The 27,775-nt window shown below is 46.3% G+C and overlaps 1 protein-coding gene and 1 long non-coding RNA gene across 6 annotated transcripts; one reads left to right on the top strand and one right to left on the bottom strand.

The window, feature by feature from the left end:
* Window positions 1-309: 309 nt before the first annotated feature.
* On the bottom strand, window positions 310-2,522 carry LOC131383856 (uncharacterized). Its single transcript, XR_009214243.1, has 2 exons — window positions 2,402-2,522; window positions 310-568 (listed from the first exon to the last, which is right to left on the bottom strand). It is a non-coding gene; the product is annotated as an uncharacterized LOC131383856 (long non-coding RNA).
* ZNF821 (zinc finger protein 821) lies at window positions 1,173-26,479 on the top strand. Of its 5 annotated transcripts, none has more exons than XM_032157819.2 (8): window positions 1,173-1,245; window positions 2,534-2,596; window positions 5,764-5,880; window positions 18,129-18,254; window positions 21,126-21,271; window positions 21,932-22,036; window positions 24,217-24,383; window positions 25,489-26,479. In XM_032157819.2, the coding sequence occupies exons 3-8, from the start codon at window positions 5,841-5,843 to the stop codon at window positions 26,141-26,143; spliced, it is 1,239 nt and encodes a 412-aa protein (XP_032013710.1). In that variant the 5' UTR covers window positions 1,173-1,245; window positions 2,534-2,596; window positions 5,764-5,840; the 3' UTR covers window positions 26,144-26,479. The 5 variants fall into 5 exon arrangements, with proteins under 5 accessions (XP_032013710.1, XP_032013714.1, XP_032013706.1 ...); XM_032157815.2 differs by lacking the exon at window positions 1,173-1,245 and adding an exon at window positions 1,613-1,906; XM_032157816.2 differs by lacking the exon at window positions 1,173-1,245 and adding an exon at window positions 2,073-2,382.
* The last annotated feature ends 1,296 nt before the right edge of the window (window positions 26,480-27,775 follow it).

Genomic DNA, 27,775 nt, shown 5'->3' on the forward strand with positions numbered 1-27,775 from the left:
ATGTTTCCTTGATTGAAGTTAAACAATAATAATTGCTATCTAAGTATCCCAATCACAATAAATAAATGAGTGAATGATGAATGAGCTATTTATCACAGAATTGTGAAGGACCAAGATCCCTCAGTGTAGTCATTCTATTACATTGAACACAAGATGCAGACAATGAGATCATCTCATAAAAGATTTGGGGGAAAGACAATTTGCAAGAATGTTCTATGCAAATACCAGGACTTGTCACTTTATCAGCAAATGTCAGCATCCTCGTTAGCCCTGCCTTTGTGCGGCCAGTAATCACGAAAAACATTTGCATGACGCTTTTAGCCATTTGTTTTACTTAACTGGGACAACAACCCTCTGAGAGTAAAGGCCAGGAATTATTGCATCATTATCCATTTGACATCTTAGGAAGCAGAGGCTCAGAACAGGGAAGTGACTTGCCCAAAGTCAATAGGCTGGTGGGTGGCAGAGCTGGGGCTCAAAGCCGGATCTTCTAATACCAGATCTCATCTTCTTTCCTCTGCATTCCCTACTTCTCCAGGTAAGCGATGTCAGGGCAGGCTCAGACATTCTAGAAGAGAGGAAGAAAAGAAGGCAACAGGAACTAGCAGAGAGAAGGACGTGGACAGGAGGAGGTGTTTGACTAGAAGTGCGTCCAACCAGGCCGGGCACAGTGGCTTATGCCTGTAATCCCAGCACTTTGAGAGGCCGAGGCGGGAGGATCAACTGAGGTCAGGAGTTCGGGACCAGCCTGGCCAACATGGTGAAACCCCGTCTACTAAAAATACAAAAATTAGCTGGGCGTGGTGGTGCACACCTGTAGTCCCAGCTACTTGGGAGGCTGAAGCAGGAGAATCGCTTGAACCTAGGAGGCAGAGGTTGCAGTGAGCCAAGATCGCGCCATTGCACTGCAGCCTAGGTGACAGAGCGAGACTCTGTCTCAAGAAAAAAAAAGGGTCCAACGGCTCTCCATTGCCCCCAAACATCCCTCACGTGACAACAGTGCCACAAGTTTCCCTGCCCCTGGGTCTGCAGCCAATGTTATTTTATCAGTTGAGAATCATGTCAGAAAATTAAATGCTCAAAAGAAATCTCAAGATTTCCCAGCCCTGAGGTTCTGACAGCTGAACTTGGCCACTCCCACCAAGGCCCGTGGTAACATTCAAAGCCTCGGTAGCCGAAGCCACCGCGAAGCGTGGGGGAATGAGGCGAAGAGGGTTTGTGATGGTGGTGGGGATCCGGGCTAAGGTAGGGCTAAGGAGAGGGGGTGCCTGCGGCGGAGCTGTGGTTGGGGGATGTGGGTTTTGTGGCTGAACTCAATGGTGGGGTAGGAAACCAGGATCGGGGCTGAGTAGGGTGGCGTTTACACGTCCAGGAAGGTCTGGGGGAATTGAGCGGCTGAGACAGCCAGAGAAAGACCTGGGAGTGGGCGAGGCGGGGGATCCCGGAGCCCTGGAATGCGGGCAAGCCCCTCTCGGACGCCCGGGATTGGGCGCTCCCCGGAGCCCCTCCTCTCCGGAGCCCCTCTCCTCAGGCCCCGCCCACAGCGCCAGGCGCGCGCCGGGCCGCGGGGAGGGGGACCTGGCGGGCGCGGGGGAGGGGGAGAGGGAGGCTCGTGCACGCGCCTCACTAGCTGCGGGTGCGCGAGCCGCGCGCTCCCGCCGCCCGCGTCGCCATCTTTTTCCCCCTCCGTCTGTCTGTCTGCTGTTGGCTTTGTCCGTCTGCAGCGCCGCCCCTCGGCTCCCCGCCACCGGCTCGGCCCGGAGCCCCTTCCGCTCGCCGGGGCCCAGTCCCGGAGCGCCCCGGCCCGGCTGGCTTGGGCTGCGGTCCCGCGTCCATTGTCCGGCGGTCCGTCTGTCCGGAGGCGGGGCCCAGGGACCCAGAGCGCAGCGCAGCGCCGAGGCGCCGGGTAAAAAGACCCCCGAGCCCTCCCTCCAGGTCCGGGCTGGGGATGCGGGCTCCTCGCCCCCTCGCGGCCGCCGGCTGTCGGTCCTTTGTCTCCGCTGGGGAGAGGGCCGGGGGCCAGCTCTGGCCTGGGGGGGCAGCCCGGGCTCGCCCTCCCCGCTTCCAACCCCGATTCCTCCCCGGCCGCTCCTCCTGCTGCCTCTCGGGCGCGAGGCGCGGGGTGCGGGGCCCGGGGGCTTTTGCGCGGGCCGTGGGCACCCCGCCTCCTGGGGCCCCGGCGGGGACGGCCCCGGCGTCTGACAGCCTGGGGTGGAGCTGGGGGAGGGGAGGATGGGCGTGGGCGTGCAGACCGGGGGGTATCAGTCCCCGCGTCTGGGTCTCGCAGAAAAGCTTCTAAATTTAGATTTCGGAGATTGTGTTGTCTAAGGGTTTGTCTGAGCCGCCTCGGAAGACCTCCGGCTCTTGTCAGGCTCTCGTCTGGTAATTGCTGGGAATTTACCTGGGCTCGTGCTTGAAGAAGCAGAGGGACCATCTCGGCTGATTAGACACACGCCCCAGACCCAACCCCACGGGTCAGGTGAACAGCCAGGCGGCTAAGTGACCAGCTTTCTTGTCCTCTCTTTTTTGGCAGATACAGATCACTTGGATTCAGTCGAGTTTGCTTTGCTCCGTGGGAACTGCACCAGAGCTGGAGGTGGGAACGCACTCTCTTTTCATCAAGCTGAGATTTCACCCGTTTTTTTTCTTGCTAAAGTCTGTGGTGTGCCCTAGACGCTGCAACCTAATACCTGTGGGAGAGCAGAGACAGTGTTCAGGGGAGACGTTGCACCTTCCTAAGGACTCTTAACCTTGCTCTGAAGACGGACAGAACTGCTTTCCTTTTAAAATGGAATCCCTTTAGACCTGAATCTCACCGTTTACCTATCTTCCCAGCCCATGTTCAGGCAGCTATCTATTTACATTGTTGGTTTGGTTTCAGATTTTGGTTTGGAAATTGAGGCAGTGTTAAAAGTAAAACAAAATGAGTGACCTTTAGGGCTGTATGTCTCTGGGTTTTATTAGCTTTAACTGCCTGTAAAACAGTCATCTGGCCTCTGAGATCTTGCTTTGTGGTCAAGAGTGTCCTTTCAGCGCCATTTATTTATTTACTTATTGATTTTCAACAGCCCATGACCCCACAGGCCTGTTTTTGTGGGTGTTTTTGTTATTATTTTCGTTTCGTTGTGTGGGAGGGGACTGTAATTGCTTATTTTTCTCTTGATCACTCAGGTGTGAAGTCCCATTGGGTACCATCTGGTCAGTTCCCCATTTGGCCACTAGGAGGATTATAAGATGCAGCGGGCACTGCTGATTTAAATACGCAGATACTCATCTCTGTCTTTTGACTTGGAGCTTTAATATTGAAATGTTGCCTGGTTCAAATTTTGGCCTTCCTTCAGAAGGGACTTTATTACCTTTATCTTACAGTTTCAATTTCTGATCTTGAAGGGAGAAAATATAAAAATTAGTCATATTCTGTTTTTTCTTCTATAATAAAGTATATATATATTTAGCCAAAATAGATTATCACATTAGAGGAGTATATTTTATTTTTTAAAATTTCTATTTATCTTTTTTTTTTTTTTGAGACGGAGTCTCGTTCTGTCGCCCAGGCTGGAGTGCAGTGGCTCGTTCTTGGCTCACTACAACCTCCGCCTCCCGGGTTCAAGCAATTCTCCTGCCTCAACTTCCTGAATAGCTGAGATTACAGACATGCGTCACCACACCCAGCTAGTTTTTGTATTTTTAGTAGAGACGGGGTTTCACCATGTTGGCCAGGCTGTTCTCAAACTCCCGACCTCAGGTGATCCACCCGCCTCCGCCTCCCAAAGTGCTGGGATTACAGGCGAGAGCCACCGCCCCTGGCGGTTATTTATCTTTTTTTGAGATGGAGTCTCACTCTGTCGCCCAAGCTGGAGTGTAGTGCCTCCATCCCAGCTCACTGCAACCTCCCCTCCCCAGGTTCAAGCGATTCTCATGCCTCAGCTTCCGGAGTAGCTGGGACTTACAGGTGTGCACCACCATGCCCAGCTAATTTTTGTATTTTTAGTAGAGGTTTCACCATATTGGCCAGGGTGGTCTCAAACTCCTGGCCTCAAGTGATCTGCCTGCCTTGGCCTCCCAAAGTGTTGGGATTACAGGCGTGAGCCACGGTGCCTGGCCATATTTTTAAAAATATTAATAGAGCCTTCATTTCATTACCTTTCCACTTGGTGATTCCACACACATATAGGAAATCCAAAGTGTGATATTCATTCACTGCTTCCGTGAATAAAACAACTACTTGATTAGAAAAAAATGACATACACAAACAAAACTTAGAGAACATACACTATCAGCACTCAGTATATTGCCATCTAAATAGTTAAAATTGATTTTTATTGTATACATTTAGAGTTTTCTTTTGTTTTGTTTTTAATTAAAGGTCTGAAAAAGAACTGTGTTTGATATGCAGATATGCTAGAAGACTGCCTGAAAGCTGCTTCCTTTGCCACTTCCTGTGGAGGCCTGTCTTTGCCATTTGCGGTTTCTTTCTTCTTTTGGTAAGGGGAGGCAGGATCTGATTATAGGTTTGAGGTCCTTCTAGCTACATAGAGGAGTTAGTTGGCATAACAGGAGGTGAGTCTTCATTAACTGGAGTACAAAGTATAGCTAGCAGTAGTCTCCCATAACTCCTCTTAAGGCAATAAACTATGATTTTATATTTGCTTATTCAATGTGAGTATAACTCAAGAAGGCAGGAACTGAAAGAAAACTTAGAGTGTGACCAGAGCCATATTCCTGTCTTTGGTAGGAAAGACAATCCCTTTTTATTCTCTGTCTTTATTCACTCTATCTTTCTAAGAAAATGACACAGCTATCGATACTAATCCATCTCAGATTCTCTAACAGTGCTTAAGGCTGGGGCACTCTTTCTGTGGTTAATCAGGAACCTTCAGGCTTACGTATATATCCCCTCCTATATGGGGTGGGGAGCAGATGCATGTCTTGGTAGCATTTTTCATTTGGGGAACTTTTCTCTTTGTTCCTCCCACTGGTCTCTTTGCTACCCAGAGGCTAGATTGAGAAGAGCCTCTAAAGTTACTAACTTTGACCACCTCTCTGGAATGTGTGAGGAGGGCCAGGTGGTATTCCACACTGGGGTGTTGAATTAGTACTCATCAATGTGGATGGCATATGTCTCTTCTGGTGACAGCCCATCTTCAACATAAGAAGTTTGATTTGCTTAGTGCCATGTCATTCACAGTGCAGCATAGCATTGCGCCTGTATCACCAGATAAAGGCTTTATTTCCCATGCTGTTCTTATTTACAGATGCCTGTTGAGACATTTTCTGTCTCGCAGGGATGTGATGCCTTTGCTACCTCTAGGCAAGATAACATCATGAAAAATCCGCTGGTGTAGACTGCAGGGCTTGACTTCCAGTGGGCATGTGACGTGTGAGCTGCCTCCCTCTTTGGCTTCCTTTTGCAATTCATGGGGGTTATCCCCTTGAGCCCACAGTACTTCTAACCCTGGTTGCCTGAGTTTTACTTCCTCTTTTATCCTGTGACCTTGATCGTGATCACTTAACAGTATTCTGGATTCCAAAGATGGATTTAGAGTATAATTCTCTAAATCCTCTGAGGGAGTCCGCTCTTAAACTTTGTGGACCTTGATGTTAGGCTAGAGATTTATTCATTTCTTTCTTTCTTTCATTAGTTCAACTATTTATAACTGGTGAGTTTTATATGCTCAGGAGCTGTTTTTTAAAGACATCTTTAAATTTTGTATAACTGCTGGGGAAAATGACATGTGCTAACAATAACCTTTTTTATTGCAGGTTAGCATCTTGCAAGGAGGTAGTAACATACCCAGTCGTGAAACTGGGAAAGACCAGAGCTCTTGCATCAGGGAAACATGTCCCGTCGGAAACAGACAAATCCAAATAAAGTTCACTGTGAGTATCGGGCTTTGTCTTCTGGAACCTGGGAATGGTGAGGGGTGGAATGGAAGAGTAACCTGAATTTAGGGGAGAGGCTCACACTAATTTGTGAAGAAGAAAAGTTTAAATGTGAAACACAGTTTGTTGAGCAGATGAGAAAAAAAGAAAAGGGAGTAAATATTTTGGAAATGATGGATTTAAAGTGTGTTTGGTTGCTGGGGGAGGTGTTGGAAACGTATCTTAGGGGTATGTACACTTGATATATCTTTAATATAACCTTAACAAACAGTTATAGGATACCTACTCTGTGCAGATCCTTGTGCTAGATGTCAGGGCTGTAAAACAATATAAGATCTATAAGACCGTATTGTAACCTCAGATATATAAGTATGAATGATAGTATATGCTAAGTGCCAAACAGGTGCTGCAGATTGTATGTACTAGAGAAGTTCGGAGGAAGGAAGTTAAGAGAGCTCAGTGGACTGAAGTAGCAAGGGGAATGCTTAATGGAAAAGCCTCTAGACCATGTGCCTGAGCTGGGCCTTAGAGGGTAGAAAATGGATTTGAAAAAAAGAAGAGGCAGGGAGAGGGAACATCAGGTAGGGAAAGTGAAGTGAGCAAAGACAGAAGCGGGAATCCACGTGTTCACAGGACAAGGAGACTTTATATGAAGCAGAGGTTTCATTTGTTCAAAAGTTAGAAGATGTGAGGTTAGAGATGCTTAACTCTACACTGTGGAAGGCTGAATGCCAGGCCAAGTTCAAAGTTCATTCTATAGTCCGTAGGGAACTACTGAAGGTTTTTAAGCAGGGAGAGGGGAGTGACATTTAGAATACAGCGTTTTGGTACTATGAAGCAATTTGTGGGATGGATCACAAGAGGGAGAGGCTAGAAACCAGAAGGCCAGGTATACACTATTACCTTGTGTTGTTTTCAGCAGTGTCACATGCATGTTTTTCTTTGCTTTTTTTTTTTTTTTTTTTGTGACAGTCTCGCTCTGTCACCCAGGCTGGAGTGTAGCAGTGTGATCTCTGCAACATCCTCCTCCTGGGTTCAAGTGATTCTTCTGCCGCAGCCTGCCGAGTGGCTGGGATTAAGGTGCTCGCCACCATGCCCAGCTAATTTTTTTGTATTTTTAGTGGAGACAGGGTTTCACCATGTTGGCCAGGCTGGCCTTGAACTCCTGACCTCAGGTGATCTGGCCACCTCGGGCTCTCAAAGTGCTGGGATTACAGGCATGAGCCACCGCACCTGTTGCATATTTTATTTCAGTAATTGCATAGTACACTTCTAGAAGGCAGAGACTATGTGCCATATGTATTTCCTTATATATTCTCTCTACTTCTAGCACTGCTCATAGAAGGTGTTCAAAAAGTGCCTTCTTAAATTGACATTAATATCTACTCAGATTTGAGATAATTAGCCATTTTCCTATTATCTGGGAAGATAATCATTCCCACCCAAATGTTTGTTAAAAAGACATATAGTGGCTGGGCACAGTGGCTCGCGCCTGTAATCCCAGCACTTTGGGAGGCCGAGGTGGGCCATATCACCTGGGGTAAGGAGTTCGAGACCAGTCTGGCCAACGTGGCAAAAAACCCATCTTCACTAAAAATACAAAAAAAATTAACCAGGTGTGGTGGCAAGCGCCTGTAATCCCAGCTACTCTACTCGGGAGGCTGAGGCAGGAGAATCACTTGAACCTGGGAGGTGGAGGTTGCAGTGAGCTGAGATCGTGTCACTGACTCCAGCCTGGGCAAACATAGTGAGACTCCATCAAAAAAAAAAAAAAAAAAGACAAATAGTTCCCTATTATTATGGACTGATTGAGTAAAGTGCAGCAACATTTGAAGAGAATTGAGAGGTATAACAGATGAAAAGTTTGTAAAAAACAAAAAACCTATATATGTGTGTGTGTGTATATATATAAAATATATATATACATAATATATGTACTATATTACATATAATATAGCATATATTATATGTAATATAGTATATACATAATATATATACTATATAGCATATATTATATGTAATATAGTATATATATTATGTATATATTTTTTATTATTTATTTATTTTTTTATTTTTTTTTTTGAGACGGAGTCTCGCTCTGTCACCCAGGCTGGAGTGCGGTGGCGCAATCTCGGCTCACTGCAAGCTCCGCCTCCCGAGTTCACGCCATTCTCCTGCCTCAGCCTCTCCGAGTAGCTGGGACTACAGGCGCCGGCCACCACGCCCGGCTAATTTTTTTTTGTATTTTTAGTAGAGACGGGGTTTCATCGTGGTCTCGATCTCCTGACCTCGTGATCCGCTCGCCTCAGCCTCCCAAAGTGCTGGGATTACAAGCGTGAGCCACCGCGCCCGGCTATTTTTTATATGATATATATAATTTTTTTTTTGAGATGGGGTGTTGCTCTGTTGCCCAGGCTGGAGTGCAGTGGCATGATCTCAGCTCACTGCAACCTCGACCTCCTGGGCTCAAGCAATCCTCCCACCTCAGCCTCCCGAGTAGCTGGGACTACAGGTGCATGCCACCACGCCCGGCTAAATATTTGTATGTTTTGTAGAGACGGGGTTTCACCATGTTGCCCAGGCTGGTCTTGAACTCCTGAGCTCAAGTGACCTACCCACCTCAGCCTCCCAAAGTGCTGGGATTATAGGCATGAGCCACTGCAGCTGGCTAAAACCCTACATTGGAGAGGACAGATTAGTCAAGTAGTTGACAAGATAACTAAAATTTCTTAAAAACATACTATATAGGCTGGGTGTGGTGGCTCACCACTGTAATCCCAACACTTTGGGAGGCCAAGGCAGGAGGATTGCATGAGCCCAAGAGTTTGAGACCAGCCTGAGCAACATGGCAAAACCCTGTTTTTACAAAAAAATACAAAAAAACTAGGGCTGGGGGCATACATCTATAGTCCCAGCTACTCAAGAGGCTGAGGTGGGAGGATGGCTGGAGCCTGGGAGGTTGAGGCTGCAGTGAGCCAAGATTATGCCACTGCACCCCAGTCTGGGTGACAGAGTGAGACCCCATCTCAAACAAACAAACAAAAACCAAAAAACTATATCCCAGGCACTATGCACTTTATCTGAATCTTACTGGGTTACTTCAAGGTAGAAGACAAAATAGTATAAACAGGAATTAAGAGGGTTTTGACATTTTATACATTAATGAGATTACAATAGCAAACCTCCATATACAATTCTTTCTTCTATTTAAGTCCTGGAAAAGTGTAAAACGGAACCAGTTGGATGCTTCTAGGAGTATATTCTGGAATGGGGATGTGCAAAGGCTACTTAATACACAGATGAGTGGTTTAGGGAAGATTTAGAAATTGCTGCTAAAACAGCAAAATGCAGTGGGCTTGCATGTGAGGATTGTCAAGGAAGATAAAATGAAGTATCTTTAGCCGAGCTAGGTGGCTCATGCCTGCAATCCCAACACTTTGGGAGGCCAGTGCAGGATAACTTGAGGCCAGGAGTTCGAGTGCAGCCTGGGCAACAAGGCAAAACTCTATCTGTACCAAAAATACAAAAATTAGCTGGGCAAGGTGGCACACACCTGTAGTGCCAGCTACTTGGGAGACAGAGGTGGGAGGATTGCTTGAACCCAAAAGGTCGAGGCTGCAGTGAGCTGAGAGAGCTGAGATCATGCCACTGCACTCCAGCCTGGGTGTCGGAGTGAGATCTTGTCTCCAAAAACAAAAAGAGAAAGAAAAAAATGAAGTATTTTAGCATAGGCCATCCATCACAGGGGTTTAGGATTGTTTCTCCTCTCTGGTTGATAAAAGACACAAGTGGCCGGGCACAGGTGGTGCATGCCTGTAATCTCAGCACTTTGGGAGGCCGAGGCAGGTGGATCATGAGGTCAGGAGTTTGAGACCAGCCTGGCCAAGATATTGAAACCCCATCTCTACTAAAAATACAAAAATTAGCTGGGTGCAGTGGCGGGCGCCTGTAATCCCAGCTACTCAGGAGGCTGAGGCAGGAGAATCACTTGAACTTGGGAGGCATAGGTTGCAGTGAGCCAAGATAGTGCCACTGCACTCTAGCCTGGGCAACAGAGCAAGACCCCGTCTCAAAAGAATAAATAAATAAATAAAAAGACACAAGTGTGACCCCAAGAAGGCATCTGGAAAGGTACTCTTAGTAGAAATGATAGGTTCACAAACAAGGCAAGTATAGAAGTTGGATGTTCACCTACAAAAGCCATCTGCCCAAGAGCCTGGTTAGATTTGAGGAAAGTAGCTGGTGGGGTGATGGTGTGATTGTAGTAAGGCCAGGGGAGCCACTTCAGGCTTGTGTGGCCAATGTCTATGCCCACGTAGCATATATCCATAAGCTCCATCTCCCTGCACCATAGTCAAAGCCAAGATGAGCTAGTAACGGAGTTGAAAAATAGATGGAGGCCAGGCGTGATAGCTCACGCTTGTAATCCCAGCACTTTGGGAGGCCAAGGTGGGTGGATCACCTGAGGTCAGGAGTTTGAGACCACCCTGGACAACATGGTGAAACCCTGTCTCTACTAAAAATATAAAAATTAGCGCCGGGCGCGGTGGCTCACACCCGTAATCCCAGCACTTCAGGAGGCCGAGGCCAGCGGATCAGGAGGTCAGGGGATCGAGACCATCCTGGCTAACACGGTGTAACCCCGTCTTTACTAAAAATACAAAACAAACAAACAAAAAAATTAGCCGGGCGTGGTAGCAGGTGCCTGTAGTCCCAGCTACTCCGGAGGCTGAGGCAGGAGAATGGTGTGAACCTGGGAGGCGGAGCTTGCAGTGAGCCGAGATCGCACCACTGCGCTCCAGCCTGGGTGACAGAGCAAGACTCCGTCTCAAAAAATAAAAAAGAAAAATATTAGCTGGGCATGGTGGCGCATGCCTATAATCCCAGCTACTCAGGAGACTGACGCAGGAGAATCACTTGAGCCTGGGAAGCGGAAGTTGCAGTGAGCCAAGATCACACCACTGTACTCCAGCCTGGGTGACGGAGTGAGACTCCACCTCAAAAAAAAGGAAAAAAAGAAAAACAGATGGAAAAACAGGCCATGGAGGTGGGGAGAATATCACATATCCACAGTTGCAGAAATGAAGTTAGAGTCAAGCGAAAGAACACTGTTTTGAGGTGGAGTAGGTGGGAGTTTGCAGGCTCTTCGGAGGTGGCCATTACAAGGGCCTTTACTGCGGGGCTGTGAGCACAGATGTTCAGCTACAACTAAAGAGCAGACCCCCAGGGAGGGGCTGTTTTCAGTGATGCATTTGGTCAGGGAGCCATGAAGGCTTCTCAGGTGATACACTAAGCTTGACTAAAGAAGAAAAGACCCTGAGATTTGCTAGTTTCAGAGGACCTTCTATTTATTTGTTATTTGGGAACTGAAGCTGACCCTACCCTTTTCAAAAGATCATCTTTTCATTGCGCATGACAATAGTGGCAAGTAGAAATAGGTAATTTCATTTTCTGACCATGTGAGTCTCCTATCACCTTGCAGTGAAATAGAACCAAGTAAATATATTTAATTTAATGCTGCTTGTCTATTAAAAGTAAATGAAATGGGGCCTAGCGTGGTGGCTCATACCTGTCATCTCAGCACTTTTGGAGGCCAAGGCAGGCAGATCACTTGAGGTCAGGAATTCAAGACCAGCCTGGCCAACAAGGCAAAACCCTGTCTCCACTAAAATCCAAAAAAATAGCTGGGCATGGTGACACACGCTTGTAATCCTAGCTACTTGGGGGGCTGAGGCAGGAGGATTGCTTGAACCCAGAAGGCAAAGGTTGCAGTGAGCCGAGATCACGCCACTGGACTCCAGCCTGGACGACAGAGCAAGACTTGGTCTCAAAAAAATAAATACACAAAATAAAGTAAATGAAATGGACTCAAGGTCTGGGGGGCAGGAAAGTCTGCATTAAGCTTTGCTTAAATATAAAAGTTAATTGACACTTGAGCAGAGTAATGGCTGAGCTTCATTAGATCTGCCTTCTGGGAAGATGAAGATTGTGTGGCATGAAACTAATAGGCCACCTAAAAAGATATATTAAGAATTCCCAGGTTGGGCTCAGTGGCTCATGCCTGTAATCCCAGCACTTTGGGAGGTGGAGGCGGGTGGATCACCTGAGGTCAGGAGTTCAAGACCAGCCTGGCCAACATGGTGAAACCCTGTCTCTACTAAAAAAATACAAAAATTAGCTGGGCATGGTGGCGGGTGCCTGTAATCCCAGCTACTCGGGGTGCTGAGGCAGGAGAATCGCTCTGACCTGGGAGGTGGAGGTTGCAGTGAGCCAAGGTCGCGCCATTGCACTCCAGCCTGGGCAACAAGAGCAAAACTCCATCTCAAAAAAAAAAAAAAAAGAAGAATTCCAGCCAGGCATGGTTGCTCACACCTGTAATCTCAGCACTTTGGGAGTCTGAGACAGGAGAAGTGCTTGAGGCCAGGAGTTCGAGACCAGCCTGGGCAACATAGTGGGACCTGATTTCTACAAAAAATTTAAAAAGTAGCCAGGCACAGAGCTCATGCCTGTAATCCCAATACTTTAGGAGGCTGAGGTGGGAGGATTGTTTGAGCCTGGGAGTCCAAGGCTGCAACAAGCTATGATTGCACCACTGCACTCCAGCCTGGGTGACAGAGCAAAACCCTATCTCAAAATATATATATATATATATTTAAAAAAAAAGAATCTCACTGCTGTAACCCAGCAACATTTGATGGATCCACATTAGAAGCCAGTGGGCAGCTGCTTTGGCACTCGCTGGGTTTTTATCAGGACTGTTTTTATGTCTAAATCACTGGCATGATCCTTTCCTCAGAAATATCTGGATAGACTTGTATTTTGCCCACTTCACTTCATTAATAGACTCGTTACAGAGCTTTTGGAATAAAAGCCCAAAATTGTTATTAGTTATGGAAAAACTGCTGATGGGCTGAAATCTGTGTTAGACCTTCTCCCTACCTCCTTCCCCATTTTACCCCTTCTGAGTACAGTTTTTTTTTTTTTTTTTTGAGACGGCATCCTGCTCAGTCGCCCAGGCGAGTGCAGTGGCGTGATCTCAGCTCACTGCAACCTCTGCCTCCCAGTTTCAAGCAATTCTCCTGCCTCAGCCTCCCAAGTAGCAGGGATTACTTGTGTTCGTCACCATGCCCGGCTAATTTTTGTATTTTTAGTAGAGACAGGGTTATGCCATGTTGGCCAGGGTGGTCTCAAACTCCTGATCTCAAGTGATCTGCCCGCCTCAGCCTCCCAAAGTGCTGGAATTGCAGGCATGAGCCACCTCGCCCGGCCCTGAGTACACATTTCTGTCAACTACTTGTAGAAAGGTTGAAAATACAGTCTGTTGTGCACTTTCATTTAGTGTGTTTGAACTAACCAAACCGCTAAGCAAATGAAAACCTCTTTTACTTGAGAGACTTTTGCTTTCAGATTGTAAAACACACGAGTGACTTAAAACTTTCAACTTCAACTAAAAGCTTTACAAAGAGAAGGAGGAATAAAAGCCTTTGAAGTCCTTTCTCTTATAAAAAGCACAACTTGCTTTGTTTTTATTCATTCTGTTAGCATCCTCGTGAAGTAAATGGCTATGTTCCCTACCTGCGATAGGACCGTGGATTACAAAGACTGTCAGCTAGAAGTGGAATCCTAAGCTCCTCACTCCAAATACTAGCTCATTTTTCCTGAATTGGATATCTGCTCTCTTTTTTTTTTTTTGAGACCGAGTCTCGCTCTGTCGCCCAGGCTGGAGTGCAGTGGCGCAATCTCAGCTTACTGCAAGCTCCACCTCCTGAGCTCACTCCATTCTCCTGTCTCAGCCTCCCGAGTAGCTGGGACTATAGGCGCCCACCACCACGCCAGCTAATTTTTTTGTATTTTTAGTGGAGACGGGGTTTCACCGTGTTAGCCGGGATGGTCTCGATCTCCTGACCTCGTGATCTACCCACCTTGGCCTCCCAAAGTACTGGGATTATAGGCGTGAGCCACCGCGCCTGGCCTATCTGCTCTCTTAAAGAATGTTCCAGCTGCTTTACTTAATTGTAGTCAGCTTGAAATTACATTGTTTAACTGCACCAAGGACCCAAGAGAGAACTGTAAAATCTTTACCTTTCTAATAACTTTCATCTCATTCCTCTCATCTGTTCTCCAAACTTGCTTACATGGCCTTGTTCTTATCTGGTCTGAAAAACCTTAACCAGGCCAGGCGCAGTGGCTCACTTCTGTAATCCCACCACTTTGGGAGGCCAAGGTGGGTGGATCACCTGAGGTTGGGAGTTCGAGACCAGCCTGACCAACATGGAGAAACCCCGTCTCTACTAAAAATACAAAATTAGCCGGGCATGTTGGTGCTTGCCTGTAATACCAACTACTTGGGAAGCTGAGGCAGGAGAATCGCTTGAACTCAGGAGGCAGAGGTTGCAGTGAGCCGAGATTGCGCCATTGCACTCCAGCCTGGGTGACAGAGCGAAAAACTCTGTTTCAAAAAAAAAAAAAAAAAACCTTAACCAAATTGCAGACAAACAGTATTTTCTTGATTTTGTATCAAAAAAAAAAAAAAGGGGAGAGAGAACACCTTGGTTTTTATTGTGAGAGTGTAGTTGACTCTTAGCTATTAATAGACAAATAAATACACATATTAAATAAGATGGCTGCCCTACATTAATATCTAGGGACCAGAGGATTTTTTTAAACCTACTCCAAAGGTCTCAGGACAGAAGGGAATAATAGTTCTAACATTATAAAAATAGGCAGTTCTGTAACACTTCTTAATCACTAGTATCTCCATAGATTACATTAGACATTATACGGCAGTTAACATGACATGCTTTTAGCAAGTCTCACTGCCTTCTTATGAAGGGATAATTCTGGACAATTTTATTTGGAGATTAGGTAAATAGTAACTACTGGAAGATAATTCACATGTCTTTTCTTATGAGGTCTGCTAAAATTGCTTCTTTTTTATGGTTTTTACGTATTTTGCTTTATGGTGATGTTTAAAATAGGAATAGTCCTGAGGAATAAAGTTCACCTTTATTCTTTTTCCCAAGTCAGGAATAAACTAAAATATAAGAACACAAGCTTTTCTTTCCAAATTGCCAAAAAGGAATGACAGAATTAACTTCTCTCGGTTACACCAGGTGAGATTGCCTAAGAGTCCTAGATAGGCAAGTTGTATTGAACAGACTCCTCTCTGTTCCATGAAAGCCTCAATATTTAGACAACATCAATAGAAGAAAATAACTTTTGAGCTCAAGTTGGAGACGAAACTGAATTACTGACTCATCTTGAAAGGTACATATCCTTTTAGACGTCTTTTTACTAATCCAATGGTGAATCCAAGAAAGAGGATAGAATGTTTATTCTTAGGATGTTCTAAATCTAGCTGGTTTCTGTCTAAGTTTCTCTGGAGACCAGAAGTGTCACTGATGAGAAAGGTCTTCCCCTTGATAATTATGTGCTAGTACATAACTTGTTCCTTAGTGCTATGTCTGCCCATAGCTCCTAGGTCTGAAAACATGCACCTACCCCAGAGAATTCAGTAACTATTCCAGTTGGCCCTTGGCCAGGCACAGTGGCTCATGCTTGTAATCCCAGCACTTTGGGAGGCCGAGGCGGGAGGATCACTTGAGGTCAGGAGTTCAAGACCAGCCTGGCCAACATGGTGAAACCCCATCTCTACTAAAAATACAAAAATTAGCCAGGCACTTGTGGTGGGCACTTGTAATCCCTGCTACTCAGGAGGCTAAGGCAGGAGAATCGCTTGAACACAGGAGGCAGAGGCTGCAGTGAGCCAAGATCACGCCACTGCACTCCAGCCTGAGACTCTATCTCATATTTAAAAAAAAAAAAGTACCAATTGGCCCTGGTCTTGTTGCAGTGTAACAAGTATTTCACTTCTGCAAAGGACAAGGAAGTATTCCCCCATTGAATTCATTTTTTTTTTTGCTTTCTCTACCCAGTAACTTATATCCAGTGTGTCATCTTGGATATTGTAAAGACGGGCTTAAAACAGCTTATTTTTCCTTTCCTTGAGGGATATGTAGCTAAGAGTATGCTTTAACATGAACCACCTCCATTCCCAATGACAGTATGAGTCATAATAGCCATAATGTTAGTTACTGTAATCCAAGCATGATAACTCATGATGTGGTATCAGAACCATCATTTTTCCTTCGATCATATACTGGCCCTGATAACATAATTTTGCTATTTGAGTTGTATGTATCCGTTTCTCATGGTGTGAAGGAAACACTATGACTAGGATCAGAGCCATTCTCACACAGAGATAAGAGTTTGTTTTCAGCAAAACCATCTGAGGAAGCTTCTAACCTTCTAATTACATCTCTATTAGAAGGCGGTTAAGGAATATAGACATAAGGCTGGGCGCAGTGACTCACACCTGTAATTCCAACACTTTAGGAGGTCGAGGTAGGGGGATCCCTTGAGAGCAGGAGTTGCAGATCAGCCTGGACAACAAAGTGAGACCCTGTCTGTACAAAAAATAAAAATATTGCCAGGCATGATGGTGCACACCTGTAGTCCCAGCTAATCTGGAAGCTGAGGAGGGAGGATTGCTTGGGACTGCGAGGTTGAGACTGGAGTAAGCCATGATCACACCACTGCACTCTAGCCTGGGGGAGAGAATGAGACCTTGTCTCAAAAAGAAAAAAAAGAAAAAGGACATTAGAGTTAGATCTGAGTTTGAATACTTGGTTCCACCGTTAACCTTAGTTTTCTCCTAAGTAAATATAGATAGTAATACCTACCACACAGAGTTTTGCAGAGAATTAAGGTGAGGTGATAACTACAAAACACTTACCATAGAGCCTGGAGCTTGCAAGTGTCAAACTATTATTAGTGTTTGGTAGCTGGCATATAATAGATGCCCAATGAATGTTTGCTGAACGAATGACTAAGGGGAATCATATGAAGCCTATTCCACATCAAGTCTTTCACTGCCCAAGGTCTAGGAGTGCAGGTCAGCTCACCATTTAGTTCCTCCCACGTCATTGTATCCTATCTCAGAACCTGAGCCTGTGTACTTTCCTTTCTGTCTTCAGCAAGAAAGGGCCTGGCTATTGTCAGACATTTCACTAGGGCTTTTTATTATTCCCTCTTGCTGGCTGGTGAATGGGGACTGTAGTTTCTACTCTGACTGAGATAATAGAAACCTCAAGAAACCCAACTCTCTTTTCTCCTTATGCCTGGTCTCCTGGAAATAAAAGGGCACTTATACTAACTCTTCAGTAGCCTCATGGATCCCAAGCAGAATTCATGAGAAGTAAATGCAAAATCAAGGATAGGTCCGGGGCTTCGGGATACTACATTTAAAAAAAAACTGGACCAGCTGGGCACGGTGGCTCACACCTGTAATCCCAGCACTTTGGGAGGCCGAGGCAGGCGGATCATGAGGTCAGGAGATTGAGACCATCCTGGCTAACACGGTGAAACCCTGTCTCTACTAAAAAATACAAAAAAATTAGCTGGGCATGGAGGCGGGTGCCGGCACTGTACTCCAGCCTGGGTGACAGAGTGAGACTCTGTTTCAAAAAAAAAAAAAAAAACTGGACCAAGAAGACTACATGAATATTATTTGTTGTAAATTAGCAGTGTGTTTCAGGAAGTTTGTTCTTCTGCAGAAGTGAGTTCATATCCTTCTTCTAGTCCACTATTCAACCAGTTGTTAATTTTCTCATGGCTAATTATGATAAACGTTAGAAAGAATGTCAAGGAAGAACTTCCAGAGTACGTTTTGGAAGAAGAGCGGATGAAAGATGGGGTTAGAGACATTGTTATTTAGAAGGATGATTTGAAGCACTTGTTTATAGTCAGAGATAAGACACTGAGTCAAGACCATAATGCTAGTACATTAAAGTACAAAGACTTGGCCCAGATTTGTTGCCCTGTCTTCATCCCATCACTTTGCCCCTTCTTGCCTCTATCTTCCCAATCCTAATGGAAGGTTGTAAATGGATTTGAGAGTCTGCAGTTACATTTGTGAAGTAGCAGTTGATCACCTTTTGAAAGGAGTCAAGACTAGGAGGATTTAAGAGGAGCAAGTGATGCTTTCTAGAGCATCTGGCTTACTGCCCAGGAAGAGCAGCTGCACCCAGAAGCTGTTGGAGGCAGCAAGCTGACTTGGAGATGAATGACTCCACCACAGGGTACCTGCCTGTCTCCTGCCTTTGAATGGTCTGACCTTCCAACCAGCTTGCCTGGGGATATGCTGCCCAGCTGGTGGCCTGACTATTTTTCCTTGTGACCACCAGGGGATCAAGTATTTGCTGGGCTAGAAGAGCAAGCCCGCCAGGCGATGATGAAAACTGATTTTCCTGGAGACCTTGGCAGTCAGCGACAAGCTATCCAACAACTAAGAGATCAGGACTCCAGTAGCAGTGAGTTCTGCACCTTCTGGTAATGACTCAGGGCAATGGGAGAAGAATTATCAGAGTGTGTGTGCTCTGGGGATTGTGCATGGGGGTTGGGAGAAAGACATGAAAAAGGAGATATGTGGATCCTCAGTGTCCCCAAAGGTGGTCTAAGGTGTGTGGGCATATGTTTATCCAGAAAAAGAGGACAGGTTTGGCATTTTATATATATATATATATATTTTTTTTTTTTTTTTTTTTTTTTTTGAGGCAGAGTTTCGCTCTTGTTGCCAAGGCTGGAGTGCAATGGCGTGATCTCAGCTCACTGCAACCTCCACCTCCCAGGTTCAGGCAATTCTCATGCCTCAGCCTCCTGAGTAGCTGGGATTACAGGCATGCACCCCCACGCCCAGCTAATTTTGTATTTTTAGTAGAGACAGGGTTTCTCCATGTTGGTCAGGCTGGTCTCGAACTCCCGACCTCAGGCGATCCACTCACCTTGGCCTCCCAAAGTGCTGGGATTAGAGGCGTGAGCCACTGCGCCTGGCCGATATATATATTTTTAACTTATGGACTACAGTACTTGGCACAGTGCCACATACAGATAGGTGTGTTGGTTGTGATAGGCAAGGATATAGGAATAAATAGTGCTCAAGCAGTCCCTGGGTTAGGTCAAATGAAAAGAAAAAAAATCCCTGTCTCCTAGGATCTATGTATTTGTAATCAATAAAACACAAGGGTGGCATTAATGAAACCTTGCTTGAAGGCCCAGTTTTAATGTTAAACAAGAAGATTTGCTTAGTAATGAGGTTATGCAGTGTATAAAATGCTAACGTCAAGGTCTTCCCATACCAATTCCCTAAGAAGATCCCTGTGGTTAAGACAGTAGCTGTTACCAGTTGAGCCTCATGGATTGTCTGTCTGTCCTGTGACCTGTCTGAACAAACACGTCTTGAGATGTGTTTTCCTGGGAAGATTTCAGCACTCTCCCCACCTCATCCATTTGATATTGGTTATCATTAGTACGAATTCAGAATGACTTTTCCAATTTTTCACCACATTTGAGGCTGGGCTGGGTGAAAACGGAGAGAGGACTCTGCAACCTTCTAGGAACTTGTTTCCACCCAAGCTAATAATTAAGCAACATCAACAACATAAAATAATTTAGAAATTAATTGCTCAGGCACAGAAAAATGAACCCAAACATGTCTGGAAAACCCATGGAAGCCACCACTTTCTTGAGTAGCAGGTGGGAATTACAATATCTGCAAAAGTCTAATAGGTTTCCATTCTGAAGGATGTACTATCCCCGTAGACAGTACACATTTAAAAAAAATTTTTCTAGTAGCGAGATATATTTGGATTATTGCAAAATTACAAACATATATTTGATATATCACTTTATATTAAGTTTACAAGTATTTCAAATAAGCTGGTGAGAAAACATGGTGTGATGTAATCTGTGCCAATCCTTCATTATTGAGTTGGATTCAAATGAAAGGAGCTTTGGGCTAGGGAATAAGACACACAAACCATAGCTCTTTCCAGGCCCCAAATCCAGTCCACCAATTGCCCGGAGTATCTAATAAGGACACATGTAAGTACTAGCAGATGATTTGGTTAGACCTTCTCATGAAGAAAGGGAATGTAACTAGGTTTGCCCAGGAAGAAGGGAAATATGTTGCTCACATACTGGTAGATTTAGATATTATGCAAGGGGTAGTAGAGAAGACAGGCACACTGTTAGCTAGGAAATCTGAGTCTCTTGCGGACAGCCTGGTGAGACTCTGCCCTGTATTTCTCTCTTGCTCACATCAGGCCCAGAAGTCCAGGATCCAGGTGGGGTTAAGATAGGGCTGGAGTGTGACAGCTTCCCTAGGCTTGGCTACCTCTTGTGATCTTCAAGGTACTAGCACTTTATTTTTCCCTTTCAGAAAGAACTACATTTGTTATTTGTTTTTCTGATCCGTTTTCATTTTCTATTTTATAAGTAATAGAGAAGAAAAATCAGCTCACATAAACCTTGCAGTTTCCCCAGCCACAGGCAGACCTCCCCATAGCCGCATCCTACCCCAAAACTAAAACAAACTCAATTCCTTTGTTAGTCACAAGAAATTACATTTCATCCTAAAGAATGGCCCGTTCCTTCCACTTAATGCATTCATTCAGTTACCCATCAGATAATCCAGATAATCAACAGAAACAATGGACTTACTTAGTTTAGAATGCCGTGTTACAATAGTAGAGTAAGAACCGAGTGAGTCGGATACCACTGCAAAGTGCCTGAGGTTGGTTGCTGTGCTAATTTTTCCACTGTAATGAGCAGCCCTTTCCCCATAAAGTGACATCATTTCAAACTAATTTACTACTGCTTCCTCTGCTGGTAAGAGGGAAGAAAAACTTGATGTTTCTGTAAGTGTGCCTTGGGGTTTGCTGGGAAAGAAGAGATTAGTGGGGTTCAGAGTAGAATAGTATAGTGACACCGTGGAGAAGTTGTGCAGGGGACTCGTGGCGAAATCAGTGGAAAGTGTTGGTGAGTCAGAGGTGGTGTACAGTGGGAATGAGCTCAGTGTAAGGTGCTTGGGGAGGTGTGATTTGAAGTGTGAGATATTTGAAAACCATGAGTCAGAAAGATTATTTTTATAATCATGTAGAGGGCACGATAACCATTTCCAATGCGGTTTTGCCTCACATCTTCCCTTTACGTGTGTATGGCATAACAAATGACAGCTATAGCTGGTTTCCACTTGACATAATATGTACCCAACAAAACTATATAAACTATATTATGGAAGATCTGAACATGTTTTCTATTATAACTGCCAACTCTAGGGTGGAGAGCAGCTCAGGATGTATTCATGCAAAAATCAGAACAAGTGACCAGTTTGTGTGTTCCAGGTGACAGTGAGGGTGATGAAGAGGAGACCACACAAGATGAAGTCTCTTCCCACACATCAGAGGAAGATGGAGGGGTGGTCAAAGTGGAGAAAGAGTTAGAAAATACAGAACAGCCTGTTGGTGGGAACGAAGTGGTAGAGCACGAGGCAAGTGACAATGGCCCCTGGGTCCAGGTCCAGCAATGCCCTACTCTTCTGCCTGCCCTGATGCTGCTCACCCCGGTGGCACAGTCTTGCCTCTGATGGTCTCCTGGGCCTGCACAGGAGGCCTCTTCCTTCATGGCACCAGAACCCACACCTCAGACTCTCAATTCTTGCCACACTCAAAATTCCTTTTCCATCCACGAATCACTGCGCCCATGCACAGCTCTCTTTCCTACAGCTCCTCACGTCTTTCCAGACAGGAGAGCCACTTTGGTGAAGTAGAAAGCTGATTTCCCAAGGTGGACTCTTGAATGTGCTTGCAAATCTAAGTCAAGGTGGCACCTGGAGTGCCACCTTCTCACTAACTTGTTTCCTGAGGATTCCTGAAAGGAACATGACAGGAAAAACGCTACCCCTGTCTGCGGAGTTTATCTTCAGGGAAAAAAATTGATTGGCTCTCTCTGAGGCAATCCTGTGTCCTCATGGCTGCAAGCCATAATTCCCTTTCAACTATTACTTTTTCCTTCACCCCACAAAGGGAAGCTAAGAATAACATGTGCCATCAGTCTGCATTCCTTTTAACAGGATACCCTGTTTAAAAAGCTGGGGCAGGGAAGAGATGAGTAAAGAGTCCTAATGAGTTGCCTGTTTGTTGAATCACAGGTCACAGGGAATTTGAATTCTGACCCCTTGCTTGAACTCTGCCAGTGTCCCCTCTGCCAGCTAGACTGCGGGAGCCGGGAGCAGTTGATCGCTCACGTGTACCAGGTATGGATCGGGGAGCTGTGTGCTCTGGAACACAAGTGTGGGCAGCTTGTCTGTAGCCCAGATCTTGGTTTGGCCTTTGTCTCTCTCTGGCTCCTGAAGGAGACTTGGGTTGTCGCTTCTGTTAAGATTCGTTTTAGGGAGGCTGGACGCAGTGGCTCACGCCTGTGATCCCAACACTTTGGGAAGCCGAGGCGGGTGGATCACTTGAAGTCAGGAGGTCGAGACCATCCTGGCCAACATGGCGAAACCCTGTCTCTACCAAAACTACAAAAATTAGCCAGGTCTGGTGGCACGCGCCTGTAGTCCCAGCTACTCGGGATGCTGTGGCAGGAGAATCGCTTGAACCCAGTAGGTGGAGGTCGCAGTGAGCCAAGATCACGCAATTACACTCCAGCCTGGGTGACAGAGTTAGACTCTGTCTCAAAAAAAAAAAAAAAAAAAATCAGCCCAAAGCCAGGCGTGGTGGCTCACACCCAGAATTCCAGCACTTTGAGAGGCTGAAGTGGGGGGGATTGCTTAATCTCAGGAGTTCAAGACCAGCCTAGGCAACATAGCAAGACCCCAGCTCTACAAAATTTTTTTTTAAAATTAGTTGGGCGTGGTGGCATGCACCTGTAGTACCAGTTACTTGGAAGACTGAGGTGGGAGGATAGCTTGAGCCTAGGAGCTTGAGGCTGCAGTGATCATGCTTCAGCTAGGGTGACAGAGTGAGACTGTATTAAAAAAAAAAAAAAAAAGATTCTGCTCCAAGCTTCCAACATTTTAGAAAATAAATGAGATATATTAGATAAACGTGTTCTGGGTTTCCGGGCAGACACACTGTGAAAATTAAGTGATTTTTTTTCTAAATTATTTAATGCATATTTTAAATAGTGAAATAGAAACTAATGTATACTAATAATGAGGGCTTTGTGTTAAAGAAAAGAAAATTAGTTAACATGGGCCAGGCGCAGTGGCTCATGCCTGTAATCCCAGCACTCTGGGAGGCCAAGATGGGCGGATCGCTTGAGGTCAGGAGTTCGAGACCAGCCTGGCCAACATGGTGAAACCCTGTCTCTCATAAAATACAAAAAAATTAGCCAGGTGTGGTGGCGTGCGCCTATAATCCCAGCTACTCGGGAAGCTGAGGCAGGAGAATGGCTTGAACCTGGGAGGCGGAGGCTGCAGTGAGCTGAGATTATGCCACTGCACTCCAGCCTGGGTGACAAAACGAGACGTGTCTTAAAAAAAAAAAAAAATTAGTTAACACAAATGGTGTGTTAAAAATTAGTGTGAACCGAATACCAGACTTTTGTGTTCTTTTTACCATGATCCAATCACAGGGCACCTGTACCTCCTGGTCGGTGTTGACAAGGCATCAGCACACATGGCAGCCTGGGCTGGACCATAAATATAGTTGGTTCATGAGGACAGGTATTTCTTCAGAAGACTATCTTGAAAAGATTGAGAAAGCAAGATATAAATACCTGTTGCATACCAGTATTCCAGGCCAGCTTCTAGATTTGGCCTTTATTGTTCCCTTAACACGTATTTGTACCTGCATAGTGTGAGCCAGGGAAACAGAGAGAAATTAACCGAGACATGAATTCCTCTTAGGCTCTGAAGAGGCCTCTGGCGCCCCACTGTTGCTGTTTTTTTTTTTTTTTTTGAGACAGAATTTCGCTCTGTCACCCAGGCTGGAGTGCAGTGGTGTGATCTTGGCTCACTGTGAACTCCACCTCTCAGGTTCAAGCGATTCTTTTGCCTCAGCCTCCCGAGTAGCTGGGACTACAGGCGCCTGCCCCCACACCGGGCTAATTTTTGTATTTTTAGTAGAGATGGGGTTTCACCATATTGGCCAGGCTGGTCTCGAACTCCTGACCTCATGGTCCACCTGCCTCGGCCTCCCAAAGTATTGGGATTACAGGCATGAGCCACTGTGCCTGGCCCCCACTGTTCCTTAAGTCAACCACATGTCCCAGAATGTAGGCAGAGCTCAAGCTAATGAAATCTAAGCAGTGGTCTAAATGGCCAGGGCCTCTAATGTAAGAGACTGACTTTTCTAGGGGCTAAACAGAATACTTGCAAGTTCCTTATTCTGAGACTAAAGAAAGGGGACATTTCCCAAAAGTCATTTCTAAGTGGGTGCAGATTGTCCTGGAGGTAGCGCAAGACTGACAGATCAAGGCTCTGTTTTACAGCACACTGCAGCAGTGGTGAGCGCCAAGAGCTACATGTGTCCTGTCTGTGGCCGGGCCCTTAGCTCCCCAGGGTCATTGGGTCGCCACCTCTTAATCCACTCGGAGGACCAGCGATCTAACTGTGCTGTGTGTGGAGCCCGGTTCACCAGCCATGCCACTTTTAACAGGTCAGCTGGGCACTTATCCCTGTTGTGCTGGGAGCAAATTACTGGGTGTGAGTTCTGCTTTCTGAAGTCAAAGCGAAGGCTAGAGATACGTAATGCAAAGGCAGCTGATGCATGCTCCTTGGAAGTACAAGTAAGAAGGCTAGGAAATATGCCTATTCATTCACATAGCCCCAAAGGAAAATGAATTCCCATTTATTTTCCCATCAGAATATGTTCAACTAGAAAGAGATGTAGGCAATTCCAAGAACACTCATGATAAAGCATGGAGAAAGAAGTTATAGAGTAGAGAGGACCCTGGCATGAGGATGCAGTCTCCACCGTATCCTAGGAAGACTGGAACGTTGTGTCCTTGTCCCGTTTGTCTAGTGTACAGTGCACAGTCTGCCTTTGCATGCAGGCAGTGCGAGGGAAGGAGGTGAGTTGGTGGCCCTCACCTTGCCTGAAGGAGTACTCCACCTCCAGGAGCCTCCATTCCCGCAGCAGGACTGCCCCTGCAAAGCTCTTATCAAAACCATTATTCTGGCTTGAGTGAAAACGCCAAGGGTTTGTCTGATTTCTGGTGCATTGCTGTGGCAGGTGGCTCAGTCATTAACTCCGGATGGGCTTTTAGAGTTGGTAGACACCCAGCCGGGCGCAGTGGCTCACGCCTGTAATCCCAGCACTTTGGGAGGCCGAGGCGGGTGGATCACAAGGTCAGGAGTTTGAGACCAGCCTGACCAATGTGGTGAAACCCCATCTCTACTAAAAATACAAAAATTAGCTGGGCATGGTGGCGTGCGCCTGTAATCCCAGCTACTCAGGAGGCTGAGGCAGGAGAATGGCTTGAACCTAGGAGGCGGAGGTTGCAATGAGCCGAGATTGCGCCATTGCACTCCAGCCTGGGCGACAGAGCGAGACTCTGTCTCAAAAAAAAAAACAAGAGTTTGTAGACAACTTCCGCGCGAAGAGAAGGGATGGAGCAGTAGAAGAGGTCCACCAAGCATTCAGACTGACCCCTTGTGCTGAGAGTGGAGCCACTGGCCTCATAGGAAAAGAACAAGGCAGGGCTGGAGTCCCGACTCTTGCTAGAAGGAAACACTAACCATCCAAAATGTTTGTTTTCCAGTGAGAAACTTCCTGAAGTACTCAATATGGAATCCCTACCCACAGTCCACAATGAGGGCCCCTCCAGTGCTGAGGGGAAGGACATTGCCTTTAGTCCTCCAGTGTACCCTGCTGGAATTCTGCTTGTGTGCAACAACTGTGCTGCCTACCGTAAACTGCTGGAAGCCCAGACTCCCAGTGTACGCAAGTGGGCCCTACGTCGACAGAATGAGCCTTTGGAAGTACGGCTGCAGCGGCTGGAACGAGAGCGCACGGCCAAGAAGAGCCGGCGGGACAATGAGACCCCCGAGGAGCGGGAGGTGAGGCGCATGAGGGACCGTGAAGCCAAGCGCTTGCAGCGCATGCAGGAGACAGACGAGCAGCGGGCACGCCGGCTACAGCGGGATCGGGAGGCCATGAGGCTGAAGCGGGCCAACGAAACCCCGGAAAAGCGGCAGGCCCGGCTCATCCGAGAGCGAGAGGCCAAGCGGCTCAAGAGGAGGCTGGAGAAAATGGACATGATGTTGCGAGCTCAGTTTGGCCAGGACCCTTCTGCCATGGCAGCCTTAGCAGCTGAAATGAACTTCTTCCAGCTGCCTGTAAGTGGGGTGGAGTTGGACAGTCAGCTTCTGGGCAAGATGGCCTTTGAAGAGCAGAACAGCGGCTCTCTGCACTGAACCACACCATCTTACCTGCCCTCCTCCCCACCTACCTACCCACCTACCCACACCCACAGCCACGAGGACCAGTGCTGCTGCCACCCACGAGGCCGTCCTTGCTGCCAGAGGCAGGCCTGGGTTTGTTGCAGGTGGACCTGAGCAGCCCTTGCATATGGGAGCAGGATGATGGGGTCAGGAGGGACCTGGCTCAAGGCAGCTCTGGACAAGGGAGCAGGCAGTCCAGAGAACTGGCCTCCCCAGCCCACTGCCACAGGCCGTGCTTCTAGGACTGTGGGGCCCCTGTGTGGCCCATGAAGTTGTGAGGTCAAATAAATTAATTTTATCTTTACTGCCCCTTTCTTGCTTTTCTTTCAATGTCATTCTAGCAAATGAAGTGATCTAGGAGAAACCTGGGTGGAAATTTTCAGACAGTGGCTTCTGGTGGCTTGCCCTTTTCTTAGGGAGGGTGCTCCTCAGCTTAGGCTGTCCAAGCAGAGGTCCTTATTTGGGCCTTTACAAGTTGCCGAGGAATTAGCATGACACCAAAGAAAGAACCGATGTTGACTGTGATGATTATTCCCACAACCGTAATGAAGATACCTGTGGTCCCAAGGGCTATTTAAACCTAGCTTTCCTTTTCCAAACTCAGAAGAAGAAGTCTTTCCTCATAACTGGTGTTTTCCAAAGACTATGCAATACTTTCAACTAGGTGTGCAACTTTTCCCAGCAATATTGTCGAACATTTACAATTCTAGACAGTAGTCAGCTGCATCTAGCAATAGGCTCATAGAAATAGCTCCAATATTAAGGTCCACAGCACCAAGAAACTCATGTTTGCATTTTATTTGTTCACCAGAGGCAAGGTAGGAAAATAAGCTCACTGAAGAAAATCCAGAATTAAGGTGGTAAGAGAGCTCAGGTCAATAGTGGTTAAGGCTAGGGCAAAATGATTACTCTGGCAGGTTGTATGACTGCCAAACCATGGAGGAGACAAGAGCTGAGGTCATTTCTAAAAAGTTTCTGTGATGGTACAGAACAGGCACAGAACTTTCCTAGCCTGCACCAAAGGTTGTGTTCAGTTTAGATAATTATAGATCTTGAGGTCCAGAAGGAAGTGCCCTAGTTAAATTGTAGCCAGAAAAATAACTATGCCAGGAATGTGGACTTCTTCCAATATCTTAACAGGGAAACTTGGATTCCTCTCTGACCTCCATAGGTCTAAGGCTGTTTAACAGTGTCAACTGACCCCCACCAAACTAGGGTTTTTTTGGTTTTTTTTTTGAGACAGAGTCTTGCTCTGTTGCCCAGGCTGGAGTGTAATGACGTGATCTTGGCTCACTGCAACCCCTGCCTCCCGAGTTCAAGTGATTCTCCTGCCTCAGCCTCCCGAGTAGCTGGGATTACAGACACACACATGCCACCACACCCGGCTACTTTTTGTATTTTTAGTAGAGACACGGTTTCGCCATGTTGGCCAGGCTAGTCTTGAACTCCTGACCTCAGTTGATCCCCTGCCTTGGCCTCCCAAAGTGCTGGGATTACAGGTGTGAGCTACTGCACCCTGCCTGGGGTGTTTTTTTTGAGAAAGGATATCACTGTCACCTAGGCTGGATTACAGTGGCAAGATCATAGCTCACCATAACCTCTAAC

Source organism: Hylobates moloch, unplaced genomic scaffold, assembly GCF_009828535.3.
Source record: "Hylobates moloch isolate HMO894 unplaced genomic scaffold, HMol_V3 SCAFFOLD_6, whole genome shotgun sequence".
NCBI lineage: Eukaryota > Metazoa > Chordata > Mammalia > Primates > Hylobatidae > Hylobates > Hylobates moloch.

What these genes read in the sequence shown, in the direction of transcription:
- ZNF821 (XM_032157819.2), top strand. Translation starts at nt 5,841, where the DNA reads ATGTCCCGTCGGAAACAGACAAATCCAAATAAAGTTCACT. An exon ending in AAATCCAAATAAAGTTCACT is followed by an intron (nt 5,881 to 18,128) that starts GTGAGTATCGGG and finishes TGTGACCACCAG; the next exon opens with GGGATCAAGTATTTGCTGGG. An exon ending in TGATCGCTCACGTGTACCAG is followed by an intron (nt 22,037 to 24,216) that starts GTATGGATCGGG and finishes TCTGTTTTACAG; the next exon opens with CACACTGCAGCAGTGGTGAG.